The sequence below is a fragment of the Cervus elaphus genome, chromosome 3 (genome assembly GCF_910594005.1).
Source record: "Cervus elaphus chromosome 3, mCerEla1.1, whole genome shotgun sequence".
NCBI lineage: Eukaryota > Metazoa > Chordata > Mammalia > Artiodactyla > Cervidae > Cervus > Cervus elaphus.
Window position 1 is genome coordinate 43,463,352 of NC_057817.1, and position 14,500 is coordinate 43,477,851.

The window sequence follows — 14,500 nt, forward strand, 5'->3', positions numbered from 1 at the left end:
TAATCAGGGAAATGAAAATCAAAATCACAATGAGATCTCACCTCACACCTATCAGAATGGCTATTATCAAGACAGCACGTAAGTGTTGGTGAGGTTGTGGAAAAAAGGGAATCCTTCCTTGGACTCTCGGTGGGCCGATAAAGTGGCGCAGCCACTACAGAAAACAGCATGGAGCTTCCTCAAAAAACTAAAAATAGAGCTACCAGATCATCCATCAACTCCACTCCAGGTATATACCTTGAAACACCAAACGCACTAAGTCAAAAATTCACATGCACTTCAATGTTTCCAGCGCTATTTACAACAGCAAAGATATGAAAGCTACCCAAGTATCCATCAATGCACGAGTAAAGATGTAGAGATGGAGTACACACACACTGTACAAGATTAGCCATAAAAAAGAACAAAATCTTGCCATTTGTAACAATGTGGAGAGACCTAGAGGGCATTACGCGAAGTGAAATAAGTCAGAGAAGACAAACACTGCACGCTTCCATTATATGTGGAATCTAAAAAATGAACACAACAAATCAGAAAGGGTTGGTTGCCACAGAGAGATCAGAGGAGGAAAGAAATGTGAGGGAGATTAACAGGTACAAATATTTAGTTGCAAAGTAAATGACTCATGGTGTGAAATCTACAGTGTATGAACAACAGGCATAACTATGTAACATCTTTGTATAGTAATATATCATGAGACATTGTGTTCATTTGAAAATGTATAGAATACCACAGCACTTTGTTGTATAACAGGAACTAACACAGTATTATAGGTCTTTATATTTCAAAAAAAACCAAATAAACAGAAAAAGATTTGTGGTTATCAGGTGGGGAGTTGGGGGAGGGGAAATGGATGAAGGCAGTAAAAAGGTACAAACTTCCAGTTGTAAGTACTAAAGATATAATGTACATGATAAATGTAATTAACACTGCTGTATGTTCTACATTAAAGAGAATAAACCCTGAGTTCTCATCCCAAGAACAAAACTTCTGTCATCGTAATTTATCTATTTAAAATAATGGCTGTTCACTGTACTGTAATAATCATTTAATGTTATTAATAAGTCAAATCATTATGCTGTAATATCTTACAGCAGAGTAACGTATGTCCATTCAGTTCAGTTGCTCAGTCGTGTCAGACTTTTTGCAACCCCAGAATCGCAGCACGCCAGGCCTCCCTGTCCATCACCAACTCCTGGAGCTTACACAAACCCATATCCATCGAGTAGGTGATGTCATCCAGCCATCTCATCCTCTGGCGTCCCCTTCTCCTCCTGCTCCCAATCCTTCCCAGCATCAGGGTCTCTTCCAATGAGTCAACTCTTCGCATGAGGTGGCCAAAGTACTGGAGTTTTAGCTTCAACATCAGTCCTTCCAAGGTCCATTATATCCATTATATGGATATATATATATCCAGTATGGATACATATATATCCACTATATCTCAATAAAACTGGAATAAAAAACTCATTATGGGAAAACTGCTTATAAGAGCCAATAACCACATTTTTTAAACAATTCTTAAGCACTTAGTAGATCTTTTATTTGTAAATCAATAAATACATATGTTACATCAAAATATTTAGGCAATCTAGACTGCATTAGTAATGCATGTGTATGTTGAATGAAATTATTTGCAACAGTTCGAATGTTTTGTAAATACCACTTTTTGACTAATACATCCTGAATGTACAGCTGTCCTTTAGTATCCACAGGGGATTGGTTCTAAGATTCCCCCCGATCCCTGGGATACCAAAATCTGAAGCAGCTCAAGTCCCTTATATAAAATACTATGGTTAAAAAAAAAAAAAAAAACCACAAAAAAAAAAAAAAAAACTACTATGGTTTTGCACATAACTTTTGCAAAAGTTCTTCTCCCATATACTTTTAGATCTCTAGATTATTTATAACACCTAATATAACACAAATGCTATGTAGTTGAAAGTGTACAACAAATTCAAGTTTTCTTTTTGAAACTTTCTGGAATCTTTTTCCTATTTCCCAACCAAGTTAAAATTCATGGATGTGGAACTCACAGCTACGGAGAAGACTATACAGTGTTCATAATCTTTTTCTCCTCAGAGATCAATCCTACTTAGTCCTAGCTTATGTATTATAAACCCCAAATTAAGCTTTACTCTATTTGAGGAACACTCTGGCTAAAGTACTGATCCATTCAGCCATTTCCTACCTATCTACACATGGGTAAGTCGTATGTGTGTGTGAAGGGGAGTTATTTTTAAAGTTTAATACCACGCTCTGTAACTGCTGTACAAACTATCCCTCAGTTCTACCCTAAACTCACAGTTCAGTTGATTTTGTTATCCTCACTCGATTATGTACAACTATCATATATAGGAGAAAACCACTGGGACCTTGTAAATCAAAGTTACTTTCACTAGTCTGTTGAAGATTTAATATAGATCAAGATGTTACTCTATACAGTTTGAGAGTTATTTTAGAATTTTGTTCTGATTCTGTCATTCTTAAAATAATGTATAATTTTTGGACAATTTAGAGAGGTTATGACATTTTCAGCTGGTATAAAAACAAAGTCTTCTGTTTATTCTATCCTTGACCATATCAAAGAGACTGGAGAGTGAGTAATGTAAGTGCTACTTATGCAGCACCAATATTTCTTTTATCTAGAAAGAGTGCACTAAGTCCCCTACATACAAACAAGTTCTAAGAGCACATTTGTTAAGTCCAATATGTTCCTTAGTTCAACTGAGTTAGCCTAGGTACCCAACTAACACAACTGGCTACATAGCACTATATTGTAATAGGTTTATAATACTTTTCACACAAATAATACACCAAAAACAAAAAAAAAAATAAAATCCTTTTCATCTTACAGAGCAGTACCTTAAAAAACCACAACAGTAGACTATACTGTTACACTTCAGACGGTACCCAGGACTGGCAGCAAGTGACCAGGCAAGGAGAGTTACTGACTGGAGGGAGAGGGGGCGGGAGCCGGTCGAGCCGAAGGACGGCCAGCACCAGGAGAGAAGCCAGCTGCCCTCGCATCCACGCCTGACGCTGGCGGCACAGGTTCGGGTTCCCTACTGGACTCAACTCTGTCTGCCCTCTTGGAAGAACCACCCAGGGATGTCTCGATGGCAGCTGCTTTTCCTCCTCATAAAATGACACGGTGACGCTGGAGTGCGTTCTGAACGGCAGCGGCAACCTTCTCGCCTCATGTGCTGGTCTGCATTTAGCTCCTGGGTCTCAAGAACGGACGGTGCCTCCACAAAGAAAAGCCCCGTGCCACTTCCTGTGTCGGGAACCTCTCTGGTTCTTCAGCTACTTTTTCCCTCTTGTCAGTCCACTCTCTCGACTGTTTTCACTTTCATGTCCACGGTTACCACTCAGTACTTTCTTTAACTTGGCCATATGAAACTTAGAGTATTTTATTCATTTCCGTGGTTTAACAGGACTGGTCAAAACAGTGCTCATTATGGGTAAGTATAAAATGAAAAAATAACCCCAAGTCTTCCTTGACTCCCACCCTCCCCCCAAAAAACTAGCTACTCCTGCTGTATATGGCAAATAACCTTTGTAGACACTATGAGGCACATATTCACTTTGTAGTGGTGGATGGTTTAGCTGCTAAGTCGTGTGTGACTCTTGCAACCCCATGGACTGTGGAGCCTGCCAGGCTCCTCTGTCCATGGGGTTTTCCAGGCACGATTACTGGACTGGGTTGCCACCTCCTTCTCCTCACTTGGGGCTTCTCAGCAGTAACAGCTACATCACCCCAGCTCTAACACTTGCTTCTGGACATCCCGAGCTTTAAATAAAAAAACACTGTACTACTGTGCTCCGCACAGCCGTGTACAGTACACCAGCCGCAGAGGGTGCACGCTTACGGAGACACACAAAAGACTCGTGAGCTCAGGGGCTGAGTGTCCAAGTGCGGGTCTGCACCTTTCAAAGTTCACAACTTGAAAAAAAAAAAAGAAGCAAATTCACAACTTAAAGGTTCCAAATCATCGTATGTAAGAGACTTACAGTATTTTAAGCGTCTCTGAAAGACTACAGAAACGAAGGATTGGAAGCTTTAAGAGTATCTAAAATTTAAATATTAAATCTTTCACAGGAACTTTTTTTTTTTTTACATGAAAGGTACTAAATCCAATCTAAGTTACACTGAAAGCCAAATATAAAATAGCAACAGAATAGTCATTTTCCTAAAAGGAATAATCACTATTGGGAAGAAATCTACATGTAAAGTATTTTCTTGCTTTGATACAGCTAAAAAAATAAATTTCACGTCTAAATTTTTAGGCTTATAATATATAATTCTGTTTTTACAGGTAGTCAACTAAGGGAAATAAGTTAGCACAATCATTTGAATGGGTTGCCTACATACTGGACAGGGCTTATTCCTCTTTTTTAACTTCTTTGCACATGTAAAGCATGCCATAAGATGTCCTGTTTTGCCATGGACAATGCAACCATTTTTAGGTCGACCCTGGCAAATTACACAAGGTTCAATGGCATTAAGGGGAAAACTAGACTCCACGCTTTCTTCTTTGTCTTGTGCTTCTTCTCTCTCAAACTCTTTGACATCTTCTTGGCTACTGTAAATGATGCTATTAGAAGTCGATGGTTGAGAATAGTCCTCACTTTCTTGAGAAAGAGAGGCTTGTGTGATTCTATCATCATTTTCTTCAACACATGATTCTCTAGAATCACTGACCATAGATTTCTTACAGTCAGGGACATCAAAGCCCTCTTCTTCTTGCATCGAGTCTCCTGGTTTGGCTTTCTCAGACATTTTCCCTTTATCTTTTCCTTTATCTTCAGGAAGCCAATTTTCACGAAGGGCCCAACATCTGTTGCAATGAGGTGGAAGGGGAGGATTCATTTCATTGCACGAAGTACACTTCCAATAGTCCTTCAAGGAAACAAGAGAGTTAGCTTCTATAACCCTTCAATAACCAATCCAGCAATGCTAGCAACTTGTTCAATATGTCTAAGGCAAAATGTTTATCAGACAACTCAAATTTCAGCATTTCATGTTTTATATAAAACAATAAGTCTTTCCTCAAACATGATCTTGTAAATACCTATTTTTTCCAGCCAAACTATGCTGAAAAATTCTAAAATGAAAAACGTATTCACCATGACCTTAACATGTACCTATAAAGTTACAGATACGGTTGGTTCATTTAGTGTGTGTGCTCAGTCGTGTCCGACTCTGCAACCTCATGGACTATTGCCCATCAGGCTCCTCTGTCCATGGGATTTTCAAGGCAAGAATACTGGAGTGGATTGCCATTTTCTCTTCCAGGGGATCTTCCTGACCCAGGGGTCAATCTCACATCTCCTGCACTGGCAGGACCCACCTGGGAATCCCTAAGAAACGGACATACAGTGTGTGTGCGCTCAGTTGTGTACAACTCACTGTGACGCCACGGACTGTATGTAGCCCACCAGACTCCTCTGTCCATGGAGTTTTCCAGGCAAGAACACTGGAGCAAGTTGCCATTTCCTACTCCAGGGGAGCTTACCAACCCAGGGATCGAACCCACATCTCTTGCATCTCCTGCACTGGCAGGCAGATTCTTTACCACTGCACCACCTCATTTAGTTTAAGCCAAGCGCTATGCTATGAGATCTTCTCTGTAGAGGCCTATACCCACTCTATTCCCTTAAAAGCTCAAATCTGATACTTTTCCCAGAGTTCACCATATCAATTTAGACAAAACTATTATCCAGTTTGCCATTGATTAAATCCCTTTTAGAAGTTCTATAAAACCAGGGCTCAAATGGGTGTTCCCTAACTTCACCCACAAAGGAAATGCTAAACGTTCTCAGCAATCACCACTAGCTGAACTCTGCCATCCTTGTCACTAGCCAAAACGCATGCCCTTACTTGTCTATCCTCTTCTGGGTTCTCATCTCTGTAACTGCTCACTGCTTCATCTTTATTTCAACTTTATTTCCCAAATCTTTCCACCCATGATGCAATATGGGTAACAAACTCCACATCACAAGCCTCTTCACTGAACTATCCTCATCTCCCTGCCTTAACAGAAGCACTGTTCTTGCTTGAAACACTGTACATGTAAAACTTGCCATAGAGGTCCTGTTTATCTTGCCATGAATAATATACCATTTTTAAGTTGCCTGACAAATGACATAAGATATTAGCAATAAAGGTCGAGACCAATCATCCTTCCACACTGGTTCTTTCAAGTTGTAAAAGCAGCGCTCTACTAAATGATCAAACCAAAGACAAAGGTCTTATAATACGGGAGGAAGGAATCAGCAACCCACTCCAATATTCTTACCTAGGAAATCCCATGGACAGAGAAGCCTGGCAGGCTACAGTCCACGCAGTCACAAAGAGCCGGACATGACTGAGTACACACACTTCAGGAGTTCGATAAATTAAGACCTATGTCTAAAATATTTAATTCAACCTGACATCAAATGAATCAATTAATTACATGAATTATTTTCTAATATAGTATAGTATTTTCCTAAAATTTTACAATTTCTCTTTTAACTGGATAATTAGTAATTGTTTCTATCTCAGAAAAGAGAAAAATGAGATTTCCTACCTAAATAAAAGGCAATATTGAAAACAAAAATTAAACAATAATATTTAATTAAAAAAATACATATTCAATACCTCAAGAACTCTGAGGCATAATGTAAATGTTTAAGTCCAAATTTCTTTAATAGAAAATCCTGTCTTTTCTAATACAAATTAATATGAAAATATTTATATTTGGTAAGACTGGCAAAATGTCGGTAAATGTTAGAACTGAATGATAAGTAAAAAGGAGATACACTGCACTATTCTCTATGCTACATATACTCAAAATCTTCCATAATACAGTTCTTTAAAAGTTCAAATTCCAGCACACACAAAAAAACTAAAAAGAGTAGCAACAGATTCCAATCCAATAAAAGAACAAAAATACTTCAAAAGTCATTAAGACTTCACAATTTTGTTTATAAAAGTTATGCCAAGAAGTAGGAGACTAGATATATTTTTTTAAATCTTGATCTCAAAGCTATTTTTTGATTCCTTGAAAAAAATAAATGTATACTTACAGCTAAGGAAATTTCAGGATCTTCCTCAAATGAATCTGTATCACTCTCGCCTGCCTGATACACAGTAACTCGATATACCTAAAACAAACAAAACAACATTAGCATCGATTCACCACCTTTCTTCTTCAACCAGTAAGACCTGTCAGTGGTAAGTCCTAAACAAACAATATGGACTACAGTCGTCCCTCTGTATCTATGGGAAGACTGGTTCCAGGACCCTCTGAGGATACCCAAATCTGCAGACACCTAAGTCCCTTGTGTAGGACTGCACAGTATTTGCATACTACCTATGCACATTCTCCTCTATAATATAATCATTTCTAGATTGTTTATAATACTTAATACAATGTAAGTATTATGTAAAAAGTTGTAAATGCAACGTGAATGCTATGTAAACAGTTGATGGGTCACAGCAAATTCAAGTTTTGCATTTTGAAACTTTCTGGAAATCTTTTTTTTTAACTTGAATATTTCCAAGCTACACTTGGTTGAATCTGCAGATGTGGAACCTGTGGTCCAACTGTGCTATATATGAGAAATCTGAGACAAAGGTCACATGGAATGAGTGAATACAAAGGGAGAGAAATAGAGGACAATAAAATCCTCACCCACTACCACAGAAAGTCAACACAGAGGATGTTTAAAATGAATAAAGTAAAAACTTCAATACAAGCAGTTTTGTTTTATAAATATGCAAGTATTAAGTAACAGTGAAATAGCTAGAAATGTTCAAGCTGGTCATTTCTAGGAAACAGATCTGGTGGTAGTATGTGACTTTAATTGCATGCATTATTTTTATAAAAAGTAAATTAACAGTGAAAAAAGGAGAAATGGATTAATTTTAAAAGGAGCAGACTATTATAATGTTCATTAAGGCCTACTGATTTCTTGACACTGTATTTTTAAAAATATAAATAAGACAACAAGGAATTACAAAGCCTCAAGTCCACAAACCAATATTCTAGTTTGAATAAATTAAGAGTCAAAAATTGTGATGTGAAATCTGATAACATTATTTTAATCTCAGCTAATGAATATGGAACATATATAAGAATTATAGAATATAATCAGAGAAAAGAAACAAACTACCTCATCATCTTCATCTGAGAGTTCTTGTCCTTCTTCACTAAGGCTATAATCTTCTGAATCAAGAGACTCAACTTCAAATTCTACACTGAATTGATCTGAAACTGAATCCTGATCCAACCAATCACCTGAATGTTCACTTACACCAGCATCCAGATCCTAGAATCAGGGGCAAGAAAAAGATGACTTAACGGACATTACCTGTAACAGCTTCTTAACTCATCCTCTGTGCACCGAATTTCCCCTCAGTCCCATTCTACACTAGGTTAAGCTTCTGAGTTACGACTACATAAATATTTTCTCCGTTCAAAACTCCATTTAAGAAAAAGGCCAAATTCCCTTGGCATTCAAGGTACATACAGTAACATCTATATTAACATTTTCATATTTTCTCCAACTAAACACACTGCTTCCCCTTCACTAAATATGAAAAATTAGCCAGATCCGGATTGTTTTCTAGACCAAACTTCAACTTCCACACAATTCCTCCCTAACTGGAATGACTTGAGTTTTCAAACCCTGCTCATTCTTTTTTGCCAAAGGCTTTGTCAATACTGTAACTAAAAAAACACTCCCACCTTTAATAACTCATATATTATTTTCACAAATTATACAAAACATAATTTTGCATGCATGTTTATCTGAATTACACATACGTTAAGAGTTAAGACAATTTCTAATCATCTTTATATCTTGATGCTAGTAGTTATAACACATACAATAATTATGATTTATATTTAATGAACTTTGAGAATTTCTTTGGAAGAGCTTTCATATATAATTTTTAAAATTTATTTTAAAAATTTTGTATCTGCTCATGTGATTCCTATTTTAAAATTCTGATTAACAGTATAAGAAACTAAGACCTTCAGTCCTGTAATATTTGCCATCACTGGCTAAGGGTAAGAACATACATAAAGCAGAAGCTAGAAACAGAAAAAGTACTTTGGTCTAGTAGTCAGGATACATACATTCTTATTTTAGATTTGTCATTAAGTGCCTTTAAGCTTAGACATATTCAATTTGTAAACGCCACAACGATTTCATCCACGAAACATGAGTTTGGATTAAATGATCACTAATCATTTATAAAAACAAGGTATATTACTTTATAACCACTAAGGTCAAAAGACTAAAATATTTTAAATCATGTTAGGAAAATAGTAAAAGTAACATTCAAATTGCAGTTCTAATTCCTAAAAAAAAAGTGAGGGGGTCCTCTATTAACAATCACACTAAAATCTTAAGTCAAATCAGAATACAGTAACTATCCATCCTTTCACAGAAAAAGTTGGCCCATGCCTACCCAAGGGGTTCTATGAAGAAAGCAAAATTTAAGGCAGTTTTCAAAAGTTTCACTTGATGTTCATAAAACAAAAACCTAGAAACTTTTAAACACTGGGTATTTAAACAGCATCAGACAGCCTTGATCTGGAAAAATATTAAAATCTGTTTTTTTGAATTTCGATTGTGACAATTATTAGTTATGTGATCTAAAGTTATTTGAAACCCCAAGTCTTAGTTTTCCCATCTATAAATGGAGTTTGAGGTTGCTCAGGTGACAAAATATGGTATTTGCCTAGTATAGAGCCTAGAATACAGCCCTTAGTTCCAATATATTGAACTCAAAAGAAAAAAAAGATGGGAAGCAAAGGCACTTTCCTTTAGCTCCCTTCACAAACTGATGAATGACAACACCAGACAACCACCTCATGTGAGATGAGCCAAAATGAAGAGGGAAAGAAAAAAAATCAACCCAACCAAAAGCTTTCACAACTCGGGACTTCACCTGAAAAACAACACAACTTTATTTTAATAAAGAGAATTTTTAGAAGAGAGCATAGAATAGGACTAACAAAAAAAGTACCCTCTACACTGCTTTGGTTACAAGGCAATATTCCGGGTAGAATGAACAAAACCTTTTAATATCACTTAGCTAGAATTCTGAAACAACTTTAACAAAGACTGTAAGTTTAAATGGGGCATAGTTATTGTATTAAAACCATCTGTAAGGAATAAAATCATCCAAACATGAAGTTCGTGACACATCAAGTTTAATTTAAGTGAGTGAAGTCACTCAGTCGTGTCAGACTCTTTGTGAACCCATGGACTGTAGCCTACCAGGCTCCTCGGTCTATGGGATTTTCCAGGCATGAATACGCGAGTGGGTTGCCAATTCCTTCTCCAGGGGATCTTCCCAACTCAGGGATTGAACCCGGTCTCCTGCATTGTAAGCAGATGCTTTACCGTCTGAGCTACCAGGGTGGATTCAATTTTTAAATCACACATATTTGCTCTCAAGAATCTATTTCTTCTCTCACAGCATTTATTGACTGTTTAAATTATTTGTTTGATTGCAGATGACCTATCTCCCAACAAGGGCAAGGATCATATCTACCTTGACTACTACTGTATCATTACTGCCAAAAGAAACCCGTCACAGAAAAGGCACAAATATCTACCGAATGAAGAACTTGCTCTTGGAGGAGAGTTCATCATGCCATCTAGTGGCCTATACAAGTAACAGCTCTACTGAACATTAAATCTAGAGGGTGCATCTCTATCAATAAAATCCCTGCTTTAGAAGAAAAAAATTCAAAGATAATAAAGTAACAAGAATACATAAAAAGAACATGATTACTATAATAATTGGTTCAGTTCTTACATTCTATAAAACTATAAAACGATCACTAATATACAGAATGGCCATGAGACATTGCCATATCACAAATAAAGATTCCAATTTTAATTTCATTTTAAAGACAAATGTATAATGACAAGAAAATATTCCATTTGTTAAGTGTTCCTGTTGGCAAAAACTTCTTTACAAACCCTCCTTCAGTGGTATCTTAAAAACACTAATGCTGGCTAATACTTTGGAATTATTCTATCAGTAATCAAAAAGTACTGATATTTTCCCATCATCCATGCAATAATATACAAATATTTCATGGCCTTAGTAAATACTTTCCCTGATGTCTAGACCTACATATGGCAAATGTGAAGATCAAATTACAGCTGAGAGCTGTAATAAGGTGTTTTTACTATAAATACTCAAGACAAAATTGTTTAGAATTCTAAGATTATCTTTGGTGCAGCGGCCCACAGATTCTCCAATATGTAGGGTGACATTAGTAACTATTAACATTGGTACCAATTTTAGCAACACACTCCAGTGCAACTCCATTATCTTCCACCTTTTTCGCCAAACCTGGGTTAGGAGTAGGGAAGATCTATAGTTTCATTTGAAAGAAAACAAATTTACCAAGTGTAGAGCAGCAATCATACATCATACATGTACATTCTGCCTGAATGCCTATTAGGAATGCCAGAGCTAGACTTTAGAGGATTACCGGATTTGATGGAGTTCCTGTCGATTCACTGCTACTGCTTCTTTCACAACATATCTCCCTTATTACACACAGAGCAAGGCTTTCATCAAAGGAAAGGGAAATATTATCAGATTTGTGGCGCTTTCTCTGTCGGTCACCAGGTAATTCATCTGAATTTTCTTCTAAATATGTAAAGAAAAACAATTAAATTGCTATACTGTAATTTATTTAAACATTGAGCTGTCTTAAGTTACCTATCTGTACTAAAACTGCTTCAATGAAATTAAACAGAAAAATAATGAATGCTTCAAAAGTCAACACTCCTACTGGATCTGTCCAACTGATGGCAGAACACTACATTTTAAAAAAACTTTTAAAGCTTGTTTCAGAACTTTATCCAGTCACAATTAATTTAATCCATCTAGAGTTTTTACTAACCAGTCTTAGAATTTTTCTGTCAAACTTTAAAAGATTTTGAAATTATTTAATTTACCTAGAAGGTATTCTTAATGTTTCAGTTTCCTTAGTACCCAATATTTTTAACAGGAATCACAATTAGCAAAATTGGTCCATTTATTATTTATTTGGCCATGTGGCTTATTTATTTATCTACTGGGCCAGGTGACACACACGAACTTAGTTCCTTGACCAGGAATCAAACCTGTACTCCCCACAGTGGAAGCTCATAGTCTTAATCACTGGACCACCAAGAAAGTCCCTGATCCATTTTATTTTAAATAAGAAATTAACTTAAACTCAGCATGTTACCAAATCTGTCAGGAATATAAATGAGAGTCCTACCTCATACCAGACATAAAAATAAACTCCAAGTGGATTAAAAAATCAAACACAAAGAACAAAACCATCCAACTACTTTTATATAAGAATGGGAAGGGCAGGAAAGTATAATGTAACACTACAAAGCTCTCAAGAAAAAGATTATCAAGATTAGGTTATGTTAATTAAAACTCAGTAACAATATAAAATACAATAAATAAAAATGAAAAGGCAATGTCAGACTAAAAAGGAACTGCAATATATATTAGAAAATGGTTAATATCCATTTACACAAAGTCCTCCCGCCAATCAAGTAAAAGACAAAATTTTTAAAAAGTCAAAGGACAGTTCAATTCATAAAACACAAATGACAAAAAAAAAAAAAAAAACACAAATGGCTTAATAAACATGAAAAAATGGCTTACGTTCTAGTGATCAAAGAAATGCAAACTGAACTGAGATACCATTTTCCAGCCATGAGAATGACAAAAACCAAAATGAGAAGCAGTCTCAAGAGATTTGGGAGAAAGGTCTTTTTATACACTACTGGTAAAAATCCAAAACAGTGTAACATTTTATGGCAGTTTTTCTATCGTAGATAATACCTGCACAATCATTTAAAAACACATGTGCAAGGGTGCTCACTGCAGCCTTACATGTTAAGTACCTAAAAGGGTTATGAGATTTAATAAAATATAATCCTATTCTGTATGCATGAAACAGGTACAACTCACACCTCTGCTCATTCCATCTCCCTCTCTTGACCTTCCTGGTCAGAAGTAATCTCTTCTTCCTCTGATTTCCCAAAACACATTTATATCCTCTAAGATCACAAGTTTCTGACAGAAGTTCTTAATCATGTTTATACTATTAGAAAAGGTGACATTGACTGAAAGATGTGGGCTAGAAGGCTAAAACCATGCTGTTGATCCATATTTTTTCAAAGTCCAGAATATTTTTTTTAACTCTATTAAAAAATAACCTTTGGGGCTTTTTCTGATTATCAAAGTATTATATTACTTATTGTAGAAATCTCTTGAGAAATAGAAATTTAAAGGTAAATCATCTGTAATATTACTATTGAGATAACTACTATTAACACTTCATTAATTTTCCAGCTGTCATTTAAAAAATTTATTTCTTCTTAAACATACCTATATCTCACTGTATGTGTAATTTGGGATTGTTTTCTAATTTTTTTTGGCTGCACTGCATGACTTGCAGAATCTCAGTTTCCCAACCAGTGATCCAACCCAGGCCCTAGCAATGAAAGCATCAACTCCTCACCACTAAAATAGAACTGCAGAACCACTAAAAAAGGACCACCAGGAGCTGTTTTCTCTTAAATATTCTTTTACATTACTTTTAATGCCTGAGAATATAGTGTCCATAATGTATGTTCATCATAACTGAACTATTTTAGTCCACAAATCTGAGCACTGGCTTCTGTCTGGCACAGTGCTAGGCAGTGGGTGTAAAAGTGAAGTCAGCCATCATCCCTACCACCAGAGGAGGTTTACATTCAAATATCAAGGCAACCAAAACACAACCATTTACATAATGAGTGCTATCAAGGAAAACAAGTGGGTACCAAGGAAAACAGTAACAAAAAGGGATCTACTTTTCTGGGTGGTTAGAGGCAGCCTCTCTGACAGAGTAATAACTAAGCAAAAATTTAAAAATGAGGAGTTGGGTCTTGAGAGGCTGAGACAGAATTTCTGAAGAAAAAAAACTGGTGCAAGCTGGAAAGAATTTTGACTTGTTTGAGAACCAAACAATCAATGCAGCTGAAACACAGTGAAGGTAGGGGAAAAGGCCAAAAACCAGAATAAAAATAGATCAGGCCTTGCAAGCTAATGTAAAAGTGTGGGTTTTATTTGAAGGTTAATAGCTTCAAAATAGCTAACGGGGATCTGGCATCACACAATCCAGTTTACCTTTTATGATCCCTTTTGGTACTATGGTAAAGGACAGAAGCAGCAGTAACTAGAAACAAAAAATCAGAAGCTGCTGCAGTGGCCCAGGTAAGAGATAACAATGGTCTGGACTACAGTGATGACATTCTCTGGCATCATGTATGTTTTCAACTATGCATAATGCTTTAATTAGTATCTCTACATATAATCTTTGAATTTCTGACTATATCCTTAGGAGAGATTCCTAGAAGTGGAGTTAACCGTGATAATGTTAAGGACCCCAAGCCTTTTTATAATTCATAAAGGTCAACCAAT

At 36.2% G+C, this 14,500-nt stretch overlaps 1 protein-coding gene across 6 annotated transcripts in view; it reads right to left on the reverse strand.

Annotated features, from left to right (window-relative positions):
- Positions 1 to 1,521: 1,521 nt before the first annotated feature.
- Positions 1,522 to 14,500, reverse strand: part of LOC122683792 (solute carrier family 35 member E3) — a 78,908-nt gene continuing 65,929 nt past the window's right edge. For 4 of the 6 annotated variants that reach the window (XM_043887646.1, XM_043887633.1, XM_043887654.1 and 1 more), the window contains 4 exons: positions 11,514 to 11,674; positions 8,161 to 8,319; positions 7,075 to 7,152; positions 1,522 to 4,903 (listed from right to left, as the gene is read on the reverse strand). In XM_043887646.1, the coding sequence (XP_043743581.1) occupies positions 4,328 to 4,903; positions 7,075 to 7,152; positions 8,161 to 8,319; positions 11,514 to 11,674 (974 nt within the window). In that variant the 3' untranslated portion in view covers positions 1,522 to 4,327. The remainder of the gene's footprint in view (positions 4,904 to 7,074; positions 7,153 to 8,160; positions 8,320 to 11,513; positions 11,675 to 14,500) is intronic. The other 2 variants (XM_043887639.1, XM_043887704.1) reach the window with 1 other exon arrangement.